General features: G+C 35.3%; 1 protein-coding gene across 1 annotated transcript in view; it reads left to right on the forward strand.

The window, feature by feature from the left end:
* The window catches only part of ITGA1 (integrin subunit alpha 1), a 67504-nt gene that overhangs the window by 15657 nt on the left and 34558 nt on the right, over window positions 1-17289 (forward strand). Inside the window, exons 2-6 of the mRNA XM_072359192.1 lie at window positions 8234-8354; window positions 10852-10964; window positions 11957-12045; window positions 12136-12250; window positions 12911-13038. Coding sequence (XP_072215293.1) covers window positions 8234-8354; window positions 10852-10964; window positions 11957-12045; window positions 12136-12250; window positions 12911-13038 — 566 coding nt within the window. The remainder of the gene's footprint in view (window positions 1-8233; window positions 8355-10851; window positions 10965-11956; window positions 12046-12135; window positions 12251-12910; window positions 13039-17289) is intronic.

Genomic DNA, 17289 nt, shown 5'->3' on the forward strand with positions numbered 1-17289 from the left:
CTTGCTAATGAAATCCCTACACCAGCTGCACAGCAAAAGAGGTGGTGATGTACTTCATTCTACAGACTGTCTTAATCTTTAAAAATAGAAGAAATTTTTTATGAGATGCTTATTATGCATCAAGTTTTCACAGTGTTGATACTCAATATTATAAATCCATGGCTTTTGGATAATTTCTTAAAATTTTAATTGAACAAGGTATATTGACTACAAACGTATAATGTGGAAGATAAGAACATTGTCCTTCTTAAAATGTTACTGCTGTTTTAAAAATTGTTTTACTTCCCAAAGTGCACTGTGAAATGACGGAGGTAGAAGCACAGCTCTTGAGTATATTTCACTCCAGAGATGTCAAACATGAGCACTTCAGGGAGTAAGCTTCTAACCTACATTAGAGATATCTTCACTTTTTGTTTCAGTGGTGAGATACAGATTCAAAGTTGACTGTTTGACTTCATCAGATTTTTATTTATTTATCTATTTATTGTAAGTACTGCATGACACTTCCTGAAATACTGGTACATTAATCCATTTACAGAAGGTTAGCTTTTGTCAGTTGCCTGTAAATTATGTTCACCTCAAAAATAAACTGGAGATTTGCTAACAACATATAAAATAATGAGTCTGTAAAAGTTTCTATGATTATCCTAAATTGTGCAGCGGGTAAATCTGCTTCAGAAAGGTGAATAACAGCAGTTTACAAATTAGCCAGTGCAGCACCATTTGTTTTTGTGCTGGTTCCATGCAATTACAAAAGCAGAGTTTGAACAGTGAACAAGTCTTTGTTTTGGTCATCTTCAGTTTTTCTCTGGAGTTCTGTGTCTTTCATGGTGGGCAGGTGGTGGCAGTTTCTGTGGCCATTTCTGCGTTGGAAAGTAATTTATGATTCATGATCATGGGTGGTTGGACTTAAGGACTACTATGGTCATTTGCTTGGATTTCTCAGTTAAAATTAAAAATCTGTGGTAACATTGGTTTATATTCTTTAAACTACCCAGTGCAAGGGAAGATTTCTTACTTAGCTAGGATAAGAAAACATACTGGCTTTGGTTTACCATCCCATTCACTAATGAGCATTAGTAAGGTTTGAACAAAAAAAAATTAACTAGGATATTTAACTTTATAAAAGTGTTTTCTCAATTAGGTTGTCATAGCATCAACCTGTGCAGGTTGAATGGAGTTTAGAGTTATAAAAATTGTCTTGATTTTCATTTTGCTCCTGCAGCTCATAGTTAGCTGCCCTTAATACAGCAACATTGTCTGAAAAAATGATGTTAAATTCCTTTTGCTAAGGATTCTTAAGAGTTTTCAGTTCTCCGCTGAAGTAAATATTTTGAACAGGGAAACATGGAATTACTATCTTTAAGCAGTCTTACTATAGGAAACTGGAGCAACATAGTAGTTCCCTCTGCTAGAAAATGATACAAGTGAAGTAAATGAGTGTGCTAGGTATTCCAGTGAAAATTATCGTATGTGGCTTATTATCAGAAATATAAGAAAAGGTCTTCTCTACCACTTCACTGTAGTTTGCAAGTACTTTTCTTTTAATATACATATCTGAAATTTACTCTGAAGTGTGTATTTCCCCACCTGGATGGTGGATTCATAAGAAACTTAGAAATACAGATAATGACATTTGTCATTTACACTTGAATACTAACAGTTAGTAATTTATTCCAACTTTCTGTTGTTGACCATTAAATCATACTCAGCGCTTTGTCTTTCCTTGATCCTATAGTAAACTGTATACTAGTACACTGAATTATGAAAGATAATGAGCATGTTGCAGTTAAGTCATCCCTCTATCAAAATGAACCATTTTTGGGTGGAGAAAAGGCATAATGCTAGCAGTTGAACACACATCAACATCTCTGCCTTAGAATTTCTGGTATGTATCTAAGGTTTTTCATATGAGCTAAAGCTCTGATGTGTTGTAAAGCAATTCTCTGATTCAAAAACGTATGCTGATACTTGACCGTAACCATAACCATTTCTTGAAGCAGTTGTTGCACAGTCTGGCTATATCTTCAGATTGAGTCGTAAGCATAATGTTGGGGAATCTGTTACTTGAAGTGATTTTTGTGATATCATAAGCTAGAAAAGATATCAGAGCTCCTTGTTTGAGTTGAAAAATTGAGTTTGCTTCCTCCTGACAAACATGTTATAGAAGTTAGTATTGTTAGAAATCTGGAAAGAATATTTAGAAATATTAAAGAAAATATTTAGCATGGTAATAGTAATAAGGCTCTGGATACTCAAAAGCTCTATGCTTGTATGAAAGAAAGTGTAAGATTCTTATTGAATCTACTTGGGCTTTTGATTTAGCATAACAACAACAACAACAACAAAAATCTGGAAATAAGCCTATTAGAAGTTCAGTTAACAATAAGAAGTCAGGTGAAAAATCTCTCAGGATTTGATGTTTGCTAAAGATTTTAGCATGTGTTTCCTGGAGCAACAGCTGTACCTGACTTCTTCTGCTGGTCTCTATAAGGTTACACAGCTTTCTTATAGGAAGCAGGACATCAGCTGGCAAAACTGAGGTCCAGCATAAATAGGTATATAGGAAAGTCACAGAAAATCAATTGAAACAGCACATTTGATCCTTCCTATCAATCTGGAGAAATTTTGCACAGAAGAAAATGTGCAGATTCTGAGTAGTTTTAAAGAGTGTTGTGCAGAACACGTTCTTGTGGTTTTTTTAGGATAACAAATCCTTGTTTGTTCAGTTATATTTTTTGCACAAAACTAATATTTTGCTCGTGTTTAAACTTCTGATTTCCATTCCAGAAAATAACGTGCATGACCTTTTAACCATGCTTTTGTCTGGAATTTGAACTGCTTGCAAATGACTATAAATATCTTTAATCTTAAAAAAAAAAAAAAAAAAAAAAAAAAAAAAAAAAAAAAAAAGTTCAGTAGGATAGGTAGTTAGAAGTTAAAAAGCAGATGTGGTGGGAAGAAATGGTCTTTGACCACAGAGAAGAATGTGGCTAGAGGCAGACACACGGACTTTAGTTTCTTGAACATTGTTAAGTATTAATGGAACAAGTATATCCAAAAGCCTGTATACGTTTGTACATGTCTAGTAGCTGACCTCACATTTTTTTGTAAGTGACTGCATATTTCTGAGACTTTTTCTCCCTTCTGTGAGAAACTGTAAAATGCTAAGAAATGGTCCAGTGAGAGAAAGGTTCCATGCTTTGGACAAAATGGTTTTATTCTGATGGCTGCTGAGCAGAGCAGATATTCTTGGTTTCTACTGTTGTATGCATAGAAGTTTTAACTGTTGCATTGAGTTACTCATCTGGGATCACATTACAAAGCTTCAATTCATTATATTTTCAGGCTTGACACCACATTATAAAGCTATTTTCCAGTACACAGAATCAAAAACTGGCAGAGGAAGCTTTATTTAATGAGTTTGAAATCTGGCTTTGAAAAGCATGTGGCTACTGAACCTGGAACCATTTCCAAACATGCATTTCTTTGTCTTTTTTTTTTTTTTTTTTTTTTTTTATATATGTATCTACATTTAATGATAAGTCCTTTTTTAATAATATGGGCTTACTCCAGAAAGTAAGTCTTTTGCTTTTCGAAGGTTAAAGATTAAAGAAAAAGCTGGAGGCAAAATTAAACAAAGGTTCCTTTGTAGCCTTGAAAAATAAAAAGCTCAATTTAAGCCCCTCTGAAAAATTTCCAGAAGTTAAACTTTTCTCCGTTCTTTTCTTCTTAATCTACAGCTTTATTTGAAATACAATGATAGTTAGTCAGCCAGAACTGAATGCAGTACAGGCCCCTACCACAGCCTCTGTAGCCTTCAGCATTAAGGCCAAATAACTTTGGCCTTCCAGCTCACAGATGGCGATTGTAACACATAGTCTTTCTTCCACTTGGGATGTCAGTGACTGAATCTCTATTTCATAAGTTGCATATAGTGGTGCAGTGACATTATTACATATAAAATAGGTAAAATGTAAGGACTCTTCTTCAGTGCACCTGCATATAATCTGCTTTTGTAAACTAGAGCCATCATATTGCAAATGTGTGTGTATATTTATTTATTTATTTATCTTTGCAAGCAAATGCATGTTTAATCCTCTCTTTCTATGAGTCAGTGGCAGTCTAATTGTGAAGGATTATATTATTTTCTATTGTTTTCATATTATGCTTTCATGGGAGGCCAAGGCAATTCCCAATCCTGCTTCCCTGGCTAATTGTCATGCATCCTAGCAACTTCCATGTAGGCTGCTTTCTCCATGTGCTTTATCAAAGTACAGTAGACACAGGTAGACTTGTGCACTATTAGCATAAAATACTACAATGGAGCAGTCATTTGTTGCCTTATAAGTTTGGTCATCCTTCCTAATGTCACCTAGGTTTCATAACAGTTTTATCAAACACATTGTTCCACATTGCAGTCTTATATTGCTTGTAGATCTTAAAAATACCATTCTGATATCATTGCAAGACACCAAAGCAGTATTTTCCTTTTTAATGTTTGTGGTTGTTGTTGTTTGTTCTGTTGTTGTTTGTTTTTGTAAGAGAAGTCGATAAAATATTTCAGTGTTATTTTAATTTTAGTCTTAAACTTCTCATTTATTGAAGGGTGGATGCAGACTGTTCCTCTCTTACAGACTTTCCTTTTTTGGACTTTCCCACTATCTTGCAGTTGTGCATTCTTTCACAAGATATTTCTACTTTTTCTTCCATGTCTGCATTCAGACTTGCTTTATTTAAAGCTCTCCTAGCCAATTACAGAGGAATGAACAAGGGCATTTGAAATGCTATAGCAGGAAGTGTTTGACTACCTGAGTGATTCTGGTCACATTCTGATGTAGAGAAGTGGTGTGCAACCAACATGGTAAGCCCTGTTGACTGTAATGTACGAACTTGTCCTTTCCAAGAATAACCTCTGATTATGGAGGGTGCAATTTTTATTAGCCTCAGACCATACGAAGACAAAATGTCCAAACTGAAGATGTTCTCTTCTCTTGGGTTGGTTAGTTTCCATAGCGTCATCTATTGTGGTTGATTTGTGGTAATGTGTTTTTTTTAGCAGTCAAGAGCCAGGTGTTAAGGTTTGTGCTGCCATTCTGGTTATGTTTACTTTCATCTATTCTGAGAAAATATGGGTGCCTGTTCTGCAGTCGTCTGCAGATGTTAGAGGTCCAGGCAATAGACAAACAGACAAGTGCCGGGAAAATCTATTTTAAGCATTTTTGTCTAGTTTAACAGAACAACCAGGCAGACAGCTTGAAAGTCTGGTTAAAACTTCTGTTAAGTAAAACAGAAGGAAGGAAAAAACTTATTAGTGGCTACTGGACAAGTATGAGCTACTACTCTAGGTTTGCAGTACTTTATTACAATAATATTTGGCTTGTTGTCTTGGTGACTGAGTGTTAACCTTTCATGCATAGGTACAGACTGTACTCAACTATGAATACCATGTGCACTAGCAAGTCTTCTTACTCTGTTCAAATCAGCAGTGAGGGAGTCCCTGTCTTGGTTCTTCTACAGTGCCTCATTTGTTATAAAATGAGAACATAAAGCTTAAACTTCAGTTTTTATCCTTTGATAAACATATATGTTGTGCATTTGTGGTCTGTACTTTGACCTGCCTTTTTGTCATTCTGTTAACACGTCACAGAATCGTTCAAAATCTTAATTTACCTACAGTGATTATGACAATGTATGTAGCCAAGTACGATATGTCTCAAAAACATGCAGGTTTGTTTTTTGTTTTGTTTTGTTTTTTTGTTGTTGTTTGTTTGTTTGTTTGTTTTCTTATTCCATGTAGCTTTCAAGGTTCTCACCAACTTCACTGTAGTTTTGTTTTTCCATTGCTTCTGCCAATACTCTTTTTAATTTTCCAACACCAGTTTTCTCGAATCAGGTGGGAGCACATAAAGCCTAGAGGAAAATCACAAATCTGGAAGAATACAAGCTAAATATTGTTATATGTGTATTTGCATTATGTAGTGCTTATAAAGCATCATTTTCACAGTCTCAATTTTGGTTTTGTAATGCTATGAATTGCCAGTGTTTTACAACATTGTACTGAAAAAATGAAACAAAACTTGAAAACCATTGAAGTTGTTCTTAGTTGGCAGTGTAACATTGATCACTGCAACCTCCACCTTTCAGTTTGCCATCTGTGCACTTTCACTATTATTCAATACACTCATGATATATTATGATGAACATGAAAGCCACAGGAGGCTGTGTAGTGTGTTTGCAAAGGAAGATAGCCCACATAATATATGCACAAAATCAAACTTCAGAACATCTGATTTCTAGCTAAACTGAAGTTGGAAGTTGAGGAAAATGGTAGCCTTACTGGATCAAATCAGGTCTTTAGTGTAGCATTTTATCTTCAAGAGTAAAAGCAAGCTGATACACAGAGAGAAAAGACAGCTGTTCCTCCTTTGTGTTCTTCCAGTCTTTTAATATTTCTACATTTTGTGAACCAGATGCATTTCCTATATGGTTTGTGAATTATGGTTTGATTTTCCATTAACCTAGTTATCCATTGAATATATACTATTTAGCATACAAAACACACTTTGTCATCGAGGTCTACAGGCCAGTTCCCTGCTCAGTGGAGTTTTCTCCTTTTTATTTATGACCAATCTGACCCCTCCTAGCTACTTTTAATTTTTCTAACTCTACATTTTAAGAATTATTATTATTTCTAGTTCTCAATTGTCCTCTCTCAGAATTAGGAGGCTTTGGGAAATATATAGCAAATAGCTGACATTTTCTTTCTGTCTTCTACTTTGTTTAGCATTTCACATTTTCAGTCTTTGTTATATTGGAATATAGAAAAAGGAATATATACTCTTTAAAATTAAAAATGTTGAGTGGATCACATCTCAGACTCAGAAAACTTCAGGGACCATGTGTATATCGAATACACTGTAAAAGTCACAGTAGTCTTCTGAGTTGTATAGTTGTGAAGAAACTCCTCTGTCAGCAGAATGAAGTGAAGGTATGTGATAGACATCGTAGCAGAGAATCTCATTGGAACTGTTTAATTGTATAAGAAGTGAACTGAGGGAGTGTCTATGTTACAAATGTCCTCATCTTACTCATTGTGTCAAAAAAAAAAAAAAAAAAAAGTGATTATATTTATTCTCGAAATGCTATTAAAAATATTTAATACTTCACTACTTTTTTAAAGGGATATTTTATTTAGTTACATTTTGATTACCAAGAGGGAGGGAGGAAAATTTCCCTTACACATAAGGAGAAATAGCAACTTTTTTTTAAATTATACTTTAATGGTTAGTGAAGACAGAAGATGTGAGTTACTTTTCTTGCAGTTTTTTTTCCCATCAGAACTGTCAGCCATGAATTTTTTTCTTATTGCTTGTAATTAATCTTTTCATAAGAATAAAAGTAAGATTTGTTTTAGTGTTCCCTATTTTGTATTTCCTGGCTCTAATTGAAGGAAATAAAACCGAAATAACACAAAATAAACTTTTCCTTTTTTTTCTGTCCAGTGAAACCGGAAATACCTACTAAGTGATAAATAGTCCTTCTATGATATTTCACTGCATTAAGCAGGAAATAAAATGCTGAGAGAGACAGATTAGTGTTCACCATTTGGGAACTTAATTATAGTAACAAGCATTCTATGAGAACATCATTATCTTTGTAATGAGTAACAGAAGTATTTCAGCAACTGGCCATTATTTGGATGGTTTGACATGCAGCAAGCATTATTGAGTTTGATATTTTTAATTAACTGTTAAATTTCAGCAAATGGTCATGACATGCCTATTTCAGATGAAAGCTCTATATAACTGTTCAACTAATCTTAACGCTCTATAAATCTGACTAAGTTTTGGTTCTTCTGTAATAAAGGCATCACTCTGCAGATGAATTAATGATTTGAAATTGACTTCAGCATAACAAGATGGAAGAAATCACTGCTAGAATTTAAGAATATAGAAAAGTGAAAAAGCTTCATTTTCATGTACATGTGGGAATGTTGACTAGTAATTCAGTAATTTTGACTTTCCAAAATAATATGTAGGTTTTGGCTGCAGAAGTCCATCTCTGAATATATATATATCTCTGTACATATGTGTGAGAAAGTACATTCTAAGTCTATTACAAGCTAATGGTAAACATGCTTAAAATGCCATTTTCAACCCTCAGTAACTGAACCCTGTTATCTAAAAGTCTTGCTTTTCATGCATATAGCTACTTTTTTTTTTTTCTTAAGCTCTCTTTCACCTCATTGGCGCATCCAATGTTGATGTGAAAAATGCAATGACCTTCAGTGGGCCTCTTGAAGACATGTTTGGATACACTGTTCAGCAGTATGAAAATGAGGAAGGAAAATGGTAAGTTGCTTTTCTTAAGTTTAAGCTCCAAATTATCAGATATTGAGTGACTCAAGTTCTATACTATGGTTTCTAGTTATGCCCAGTATTTAATCAGGATCTCTTTCTGTCAGTCTTAGATTTCTTAATGTGATGAACTGGCATAAAGAAGCATGCAGAGTTTCTGATGGGACTGGAGAAAATGCTTATCTGTCAAAACGCTTAGCCATACAATTCCTAGCTTCTCTTTGGAGGCCTAGTTGTGTCTCTCAGTTGGTAATATATTGTCATTTGGGACTTGGCATTTCCTTCTTCACGTGCCATTTCCCTATCATAACTCTCCTGAATTATAAATTTGATTTTGGTGTGCTTACTTTTATCATTACTTGTCTGTATTTTGATATGCAGCTTATGCTCTTCCCTCATAAGAACTAACATTACAAGCAAATCGTAGGACTGGAGGACCGAAATAGCAATTGAATGGGGAAAGGTTTGGGAACCCTGAGGTCTGCAGTGTTGTTAGCTGATTTCTCTGTTTTTCCACACACTTTGCCAGCAATCTGACATTCTTGATAAACCCCAGAGACTCCTGCTGGCAGCCTGGAACGAAGGACATGTGGCTGTTTGACAGCCAGGCCACTCTGATCCGTAGTGCCTCTGTGGTTCCTTTCTTCAGGCATCAGGCCTGCTTGGTTCTGAGAGTATGGGAAGCATGGGAAGTGCTCACTAAAGTGGAATCACAAAGCCTACTTTTGAAAGTGCTAGTTCTGCACTGTCTTTGTTGCAGGGTGTTTAAATATCCATTTGTATTCAGAAAATGAAATATAAATAGCAACCTTTTTTGAGCTAATTTAGACCTTTAGGAAATGGTGTCCATTCTGGGTGCAGGTATTTTGTACAGTAAGTAATATTTCCATAGACTGTCCTGAAACCCTGTACATGCAAAAGCTGTCTGAACCAGAAGTTACTACTTTCCCCTTTGCTGAAGGAAGACCACAGTCTAAGCCAGTGAGTGTCAGCACCTCTGAACATTAAACTCCCAAGTTGTTGCTAAATTTTCAAGCTTTCAGCTTCCTGCTGTGTAACAACATGCTAAGCAAGAAAGCTGCAGGCTGGTATTTTAAATATACAAAGCTTTTTTGGTGCTTTGTCAAGTGCTATAACACTACTTAGATACCACAGGCAGAATTTTTCAACAGAAACAGATGTTCTTAAAACCTGATTGCACTTGTTTCTCAGAGAAAAAGTAGAGTCCACTGGGCCAACAGATAAAGTGGCTTTTCAAACCACTTATCTCAGTTCACATGGCTCCTCTTTGTTTTCAGAAAAAAACACAATGTGTAGGCATAGTCCTACTGAGATTGATCACCTCTTGTGCGATGTCAAGAACACTCAGCTTTTCTGCAGTTAAATGGAAGCCAAAGGTGCACAAGAGGTTGTTGTGCATGCTTCTAAGTTTTGGCATATGCTGTAATCTGCTTTTTACAGCTTGAAAGATCAGTAAGATACTGTATGTGCTCAGACCATTTAATTTGCTTTTCAATATTAAGAGATATTGCTGGATCACAGTGAGCTGTTTCAGTACATTCATTTGGAAGCTGGATTGTGTACTGGGTTTAAATTCTCCTTTCAGCTTCTTTTTAAAATCCTTTGGCGACATCTCACCTGTATTTGGAAACTGGTTCAGATATCTTCTGCCTGAAATCATTAATTTATGATTAAGGGCAAAACTAGTTCTGACAGTAGGTATTCATAATCACGTAAGTGTCCAGGAACAAATCTTACGTAACTGTTACTCTTAATGTCATGGTTTCTGTTTCCATCATGTGCTATGAATTCCATTTTAACTTGAGATCTTCCTTTTACTTAATGGAGTTAGTCATTCACTGGGTAGTGTGGCTGATAAAGACATGAGAATAAAAACAGTGTCCATCTCTAAAAAGCATTTCCTGTTGAAAAAATGAATTTAGGAGTGAATGTTAACTTTTCGTGTTTACAAAATACTATAAAAGAAAATAGATTTTTGATCATATAATCTTTTTTTTTTTTTTTTTTTTTTTTTTTTTTTTTTTTTTTTTTTTTTTAAATTACATAAAAAGCCATCTGTGATATATTTGAGCTGCTGATTCACATTCTGCTTGGTCCTTGTGGGCTTCCCCTTTTGAATTTGATCCCTGCTCAGTACTGAATTTTTTCCCCTAAAATACATTAACAATCAAGAATGATACGAATAAAACATATTTTCCCTTCCATACTGCTCACAAGATGTTTTGTCCACCCCCTGATAATATTTAAATATGCCTTTGGTATATAAGAATATTTTCATTCCATGTCCCTTCTTACAGAGGAGACAGAACGGTGTCTGAATGAATGAGGAATATTAGTTACTTCTCTTATTTTCCACCCTATACTCTTTGTGAAGAGTTTGCTGCTGCTGTGTTCTGTATGTAAATTTTATTTACCAGTTTTCTTGCATTTAGTGGGAGATGAAATTTCAGATAACATATTTCATTTGCAGGGTACTTATTGGTTCTCCATTAGTTGGCCAACCTGAGAAAAGAACAGGAGATGTGTACAAATGCCCTGTAGGAAGGGACAGCCAATCTCCCTGCATAAAGCTGAACTTACCAGGTATGAAAGCAAATGAAGCTGATATGTGGAGGCTCCAATCTTAAAAGATTTTTTATTTAAGTAGTAAGTGTTAAAGTTATTTTTTATAGAGAAAATTTACTTTTGTCTCCAGAAGTAAATGTGAAGGAAGTTCTGTTTGCAACATCAAAACATTTTTATTTTAAAGCTACTTGTTGCCCTTTGGAAAACATGCTGATACTTTTAAAATGGGAATCAGCTGTGTTATCCAAATATTGTTATGGCTGGCACTGATTGACTGTGTTTTGGCAGTTCTGGCAGAAAGACCGAGGAGCATAGATTCATAGGCCATCCTTTCCAAAGCTCTCTGGAGCCAATGAGAGCTTCATATTGCCTAGTCAGTAGGATTTTGATAGTCACCTAACTAGCAAGAGCCATACTGAAGTACATAAACAAGGTGAAGAAATATTCATCTGTTTCTTTGTCTTGTGTCAAGAGATACTCATTGCAGATTGAAAGAGATTTCCTCTTGGTATGAATTCTCCTAAATATGCCTGTCATCCTGTTTTTATTTTTATTTTTTAATTCTTTCCCATTGAAAATCTTGATGTCAGTAATAAATAAATAAATAAAAATTAAAAGTTGCAAACATAAAAGCTATAATTCATTTGTAGCAAGACAACATTAAAAAAAAAAAAAGAAGAAGAAGAATGTTTGTGTTCTATTTGACAAAACTGTGTGAACAATAATGTTTTGCTTTTATAACACTGTTATTTTTACTTTATTATTTTTGTAGTTAAAGAAAACTATTTGAGACAGTAACACAGACAAATTTTCTGGGATAAAAGCCAGTCTCAGAACTTTTTTCTTGTTCTTTGCAACTGAAAAAGGAGGATGAAGGGGTGCTAAAATATTTCATGGAATCAGTGTCAGTCTGTTTTATTTTAGGAGCTGGAAGCCCTATGGTAGCAGATATATACTTTAACATTTTGTTTTCACATTCTCAAATACTTAACATTTTAATCTATTTATAGACTCTACTTCAGTGCCTAACGTCATGGAAGTAAAAGAAAACATGACTCTTGGAACAACCTTAGTCACTAACCCAAAAGGAGGCTTTCTGGTAAGAAAGAACTTTTTGCCAATTTCAAAAGAAGTCTGTGTTTTTCTTAGGTACTGTACCAAATATTTCACTTTTTTTCATCTTTTAAAGGCATGTGGACCGCTCTATGCTTATAAATGTGGGCGTTTGCATTACACAACTGGAGTCTGCTCCGATGTCAGCTCCAGTTTTGAAACTGTGAGAGCGATTGCTCCATCTGTACAAGGTATGCATCCCACAGGAATTCTCTTGTGTGTCTGAAAATACAAAGTGCCAAACAAGATGAATGTATACACACAGGCATACCAAAAAGTACGAACTCCTTTCCTTAGCTAGTAGCATTACCAAGTTAAGTAAATGTTTTCATTGTCGGTGTATAACCTAAATTCTTGCTAATTTTGGAGTTTATCTTCGTATAAACAATTATTAAAGGGCTATGTAACATCCAAACGCAATTGCTAAAAATAGTTGCTTGTGTTTTTTACTTAAGGCCAAAAGACTCTTGTTAAACAATGACAGCATGTTGTAAAGACTTAATACAATCCCAGTTTAGTAATATAAAAATATTAAAGGCCTGTTCCCTTGGCATATCAGAGAGGAACTGGCATTTAAGAAGGCAGGCTCTCCAGTAAATATTCCAGTTATGTGATCTTCTAATCCCATTCCTAAACATCAGTTTGGAAGAAAGTGCTTTGCTGCTCAAAGGAATACCAAACCACATGAATTGCCATGGAAAAGTTGTTGAGTGACAGTTTGCATCAAGCATGTCAGCTTAGACCCACTATAGAGGGATATATATTTCTTAGTACACCATAAAAAATAATAGATGCAATTATATATTTAGACCTTATTTAAATAAATTATTATGTGGTCATCTGTGTTGCAGAATGTAAAACCCAGTTGGACATCGTCATAGTCCTTGATGGATCCAATAGCATTTATCCATGGGAGAGTGTCACAGCCTTCCTTAACAGTCTCCTGAGAAACATGGATATAGGTCCTCAGCAAACACAGGTAAAATAATTGACATTTCATTGTTATTTAACTTGCAGGACAAAGTAAAGAATTCACAGGAAATAAGAGCATCGTCTATGGAATCCTCTGTAATTATAACACCATACTCTAATGGAGTGCAAGAAGAAAGCAGCTGAAAAGCACAACTAAGTCTGTCTCTGCTGCTAAGTAGTGATGTCAGGGAGGATCTCTCTTCCCTCGCTATTTTCAGGCTGCCTCGGTTTTCTAATTGAGTGACAGAAGTTACATGTTTTAAGTGATGCAATTTGAGCTTTGTCCTTTCCTATTTCCTTCCTTTTCACAGTCACAAAGAACATTTCTGCTCCTCTAAGACAGGCCTTCTTAGTTCAGACCCTTAGTTGTAAGATTTCTGGAGTAGTGTTCAAAATTTTGTGCTGCGGAGCACCAAGAATATACATTTGAAATCCAAATAACAAATGGCTTTAAAGCTGCGTGTTATTAATGGCAGAAGCTTCATCTCTTCCTAAACAGATCCTAATTCCCTGCTGCAGTAAATCAGAACAGTTTCATCAGAATTCATGAAGCTAAAACCAATTACCACAGTTGAGGACATGATGTGTTTCACAGTCTATTCAAGACAGTATGCAAACAGCAATTTGACCATAATACAAGGAAGGGGCAAACATATTTTAACACAGAAAGTTTGATTGACAAGAATCTCTTGTCGCTTGACCCACTCCCTCCTCCCAGTGTGAAGGAGTTTTTAGTATCCTTTATGGTATTCGACATGCTGTAGGACAATAATCAGTCTTTTTACTACTTCTGATTAGCTCCTGCAGACGTAAAGGATACAACTGTCCATAGAGAGTATCTCTATCATTTTCCAAGTTAATGGGATTAACATCCAGGTTCCCTATTGGCTCTGCTGAATAATAGCTGGTAAATTGCTGCGTATAAACTGTCACCTTTACAATTGTGTCCTGTTATTTTATATCTGCTACTTTCCCAGATAGAGTGAGGAAGAGGGAAAAACTCTTTCAGATGTAACAGAAGGGGAAAAAAAATGTTTGTGGTCCTTACTCAAACACACATAGTGTCTTGGGAGAATACTTAAAGCTAGACTTCTCTTTGCTGATCAAAAGCTGCATGGAAATCATTACTACCTTGTGCCCAAAGGCTTCATGGGAAAAGTACACAGGGCAATCAATGATACTGCACCCTCACCCTGTTCCTCACCCTGAGATACTAAAATTTTTACGTTGCCACACCTTTTCTACTTGATTTTGGATTCCTGCTTTGTCCTGCACAAAAGGTCCTCTTGCTGATCTCCTGCTCATGTTCAGCAGTCAGCTGTCCCCACCTGCAAAATCCATTCTTTTCAAGTTTTGGCATAGCTACCCTTTCTTCTCACATGTATGCTTATTCACTCAAGAATGTCAGCTTTGGCATCTGATTACTAAAGAGCTGAAACATTTGAGAGGCAGATAAGAAGAGGAAAAGGGAGAGAGATTGAGAAGAAATGGAAATGGAAGGCAAATATTTAAGGAATTTTGGGAGAACCTGTTACCTTTCCCCTCCCTTCCTCCTAATAATTTTATCCTAGGTAGCCCTGTCCTTTCCTCCCTGTTCCCTACCCGAGGCTTCACTCATAGCCACAGGCAGTAGGAGGTTTATTCTGCTTCTTCCACCCATGCTGTCTCTTTTAGCATTTGTAGCATTTGTACTACTGTTGAGTAAGGAGGAGGAGAAACAGCAGAGCAGGCTGGTTTGTTTTACTTCATCTAGGAACACAAAATAGAAATAAGTGAGCAGTTGTTTACTTTCTGTTTTAACCATTTTTTCCCATGTTCATTTTCTCAGGGTTTTTGAGCTCATTGAAATCCGGTGTACTTTCACTGACTTCAGATTGTTTTCTTCTCATTCAGGAAAGGAATGAAGTGATTACAGAATAACTTCTTAGCTTGGGTGTGACTTGTTCAAAACTGTGTTTTGATTACCAACTTAGAAGAATTATTTTCCACTCTCATTTACCCCACGCATGAACAATAGCCATTAGGGTTGTGGCAAGTCAGAACAGAAATTCCTCAGTATCCCATTTGGCAAATCTGAAAGCTAAAAGACTCAGATAAAAAAGACAAAATTTAGTATAATATTTTTCAGAAATACTTTCTTCCTTCCCTCTTTCCCTTCTCTAAAAAATAATGTCTTACTGATAGTTAAGCTACATGTCCCAAGCTTAGGGATAGAAGTTGTAAAGAAAAAATGACAAAGAGGAAATGGAATATGGATTAAATGAGAAAAATAACATGAAGACAAAAGCATTTCTCTCTGCCTTATACCATATTTTAATGCTACTGCAGAGAAATACTTTTTTTTCTCCTTTAAATTCTATGGAGACAACTTTTTTTTTTTTTTTTTAATATATATATGAGAATGTGTTTTTTTTTCAATCCTTTATATATAAGCAGTCTTCTCATAGAAGAAATTAAAAAAAACACAAAAAAACAACAAAAAACTTTAATATACTTCATAGCTCTATTGTGATTGCTTTCAGAAAAACATATTTTTTCTCTCTATTAACACATGAGATAGCCAGCCATATGTATTTGGCCTGAATCTTATTATATCCATAGGGGCTGTATCAGTGGACTAGTAAATCATATCATGTCATATCTTAACATCCAGAAGAACAGAAGTGTTTTAAAGAAGCATGAAAAAAAAACATAATAATAATATAGAAAGACACCCTCAATGGCTTAAAAAGTAACTTGTGTCTGACTCCTTATGAGTATTTTAGACCAAACAAATTGTAGCTGGATTTGGCTGTACTTCCCACATCCCGCTGATGTGAATCCCATCACATAATTTCCATGTACAACATGGTTTAGTAATTGATTAGGAAAGCCAGAATATTCTCTCCAAAAGAGAGTCTGCATTCACTAAAAGAGAGAACAACAGTAAGTTATTGTCATTTAGAACATTTTGTCCCAAAGTAGAAGAGTCTTTTACTTGCCTGTTCTCTCTTGCAACACCTTTTTCATAGGAACTGGGGACAACTAAAGAATTATTCCCTTGTATAGTGTAAAATTTATGGCATGCTAGGGTAGGGAACTTAGGAATTAAAAAGATTTTCAGTAGACTATGGGCAATAATGCTAGGAAAAATGCAGGTTTTTCTGGAGTGGAGTAGAATTAATGTTCATCAGCATAACACTATTGTATTTTCCAGATTTAAGCTAACTAGTTAATTTAAATTAGGGTTGCTGAAGTTATGAAGTCTAAAGATGTTTATTATCACATAATGGTATTTGCATTGTGATGGTGTTTCTTCAATGGTTTTCTATTAGATTCAAACCTTCATTACCATCTCATGAAATAAAATTCTAATTTTAAAAATTGAACTATAATTTAAGATCCTGCAGGAGACCAGGACATGCAGCCTAAAACTGTGTGTGGATTCTGAGAAGTCAGGTTACACTTTGTGAGGTGTGGCTCATCACTGGTGCTATGAAATACTTAAAACATGATGACTGGTGTTTTTAATGTTACTGCTAAGGAAGGGTCTCACAGAACAATTGTATCCCACAAGATAACCACATGCCCCTTTTCCTTCCTGATTTTCAAGCTATGCAACACAGTGCAGTTCTCCAGACTCAGATGTTCTTCCTATTCACTTCCTGAGAAGGAAATGCTCAAAATGTTTATTTGCTGTGATCATGGACAGTGCTTCCTCTCAAGTAGGAAATGAGACAAGTCAGTGTCTTTTTTTAGGAAAAAGACAACATTAGCATGGGTCTCTAGAACAGTGAAAGATGGGCAGATCCTTATTACCCTGATCTTGGCAGAAGTCAGTGGTCAGTTTAACCCTTAATGTCAATAAAATCCTCAGTGCAGGAGTCTGAATCTACAGAAGCAGTCTCACTGGCAAACAGAAGTCTCTGGCTGCGTTTCTTGTGCATGGTCCTAAAATAACTGAGGCATTCCTCCTGATCCAAAAGGCCAACCATAATGAAAAACTGTTGTTTTTCATCAGTCAATAGTAATCGTAGAATAGTAATTTTAAATGATCAACAGCATCCCTTTGAGATTAGGTTATATGAAGGAGACAAATTACTTGCTAATAATCATTAGCAAAATAAAATAATTATTAGAAATAGTTTATTGGCTGATTACACATACACACACATCCACAAATAAATAAAAGGAGGAGAAGAAAGAAAACTCACTCATGAATGTAGTATTATCTACAGAACAGAAACAATTACAACATTTTCTCATTGTTGCTTTCACA

The sequence above is a fragment of the Excalfactoria chinensis genome, chromosome Z (genome assembly GCF_039878825.1).
Source record: "Excalfactoria chinensis isolate bCotChi1 chromosome Z, bCotChi1.hap2, whole genome shotgun sequence".
Lineage (NCBI taxonomy): Eukaryota > Metazoa > Chordata > Aves > Galliformes > Phasianidae > Excalfactoria > Excalfactoria chinensis.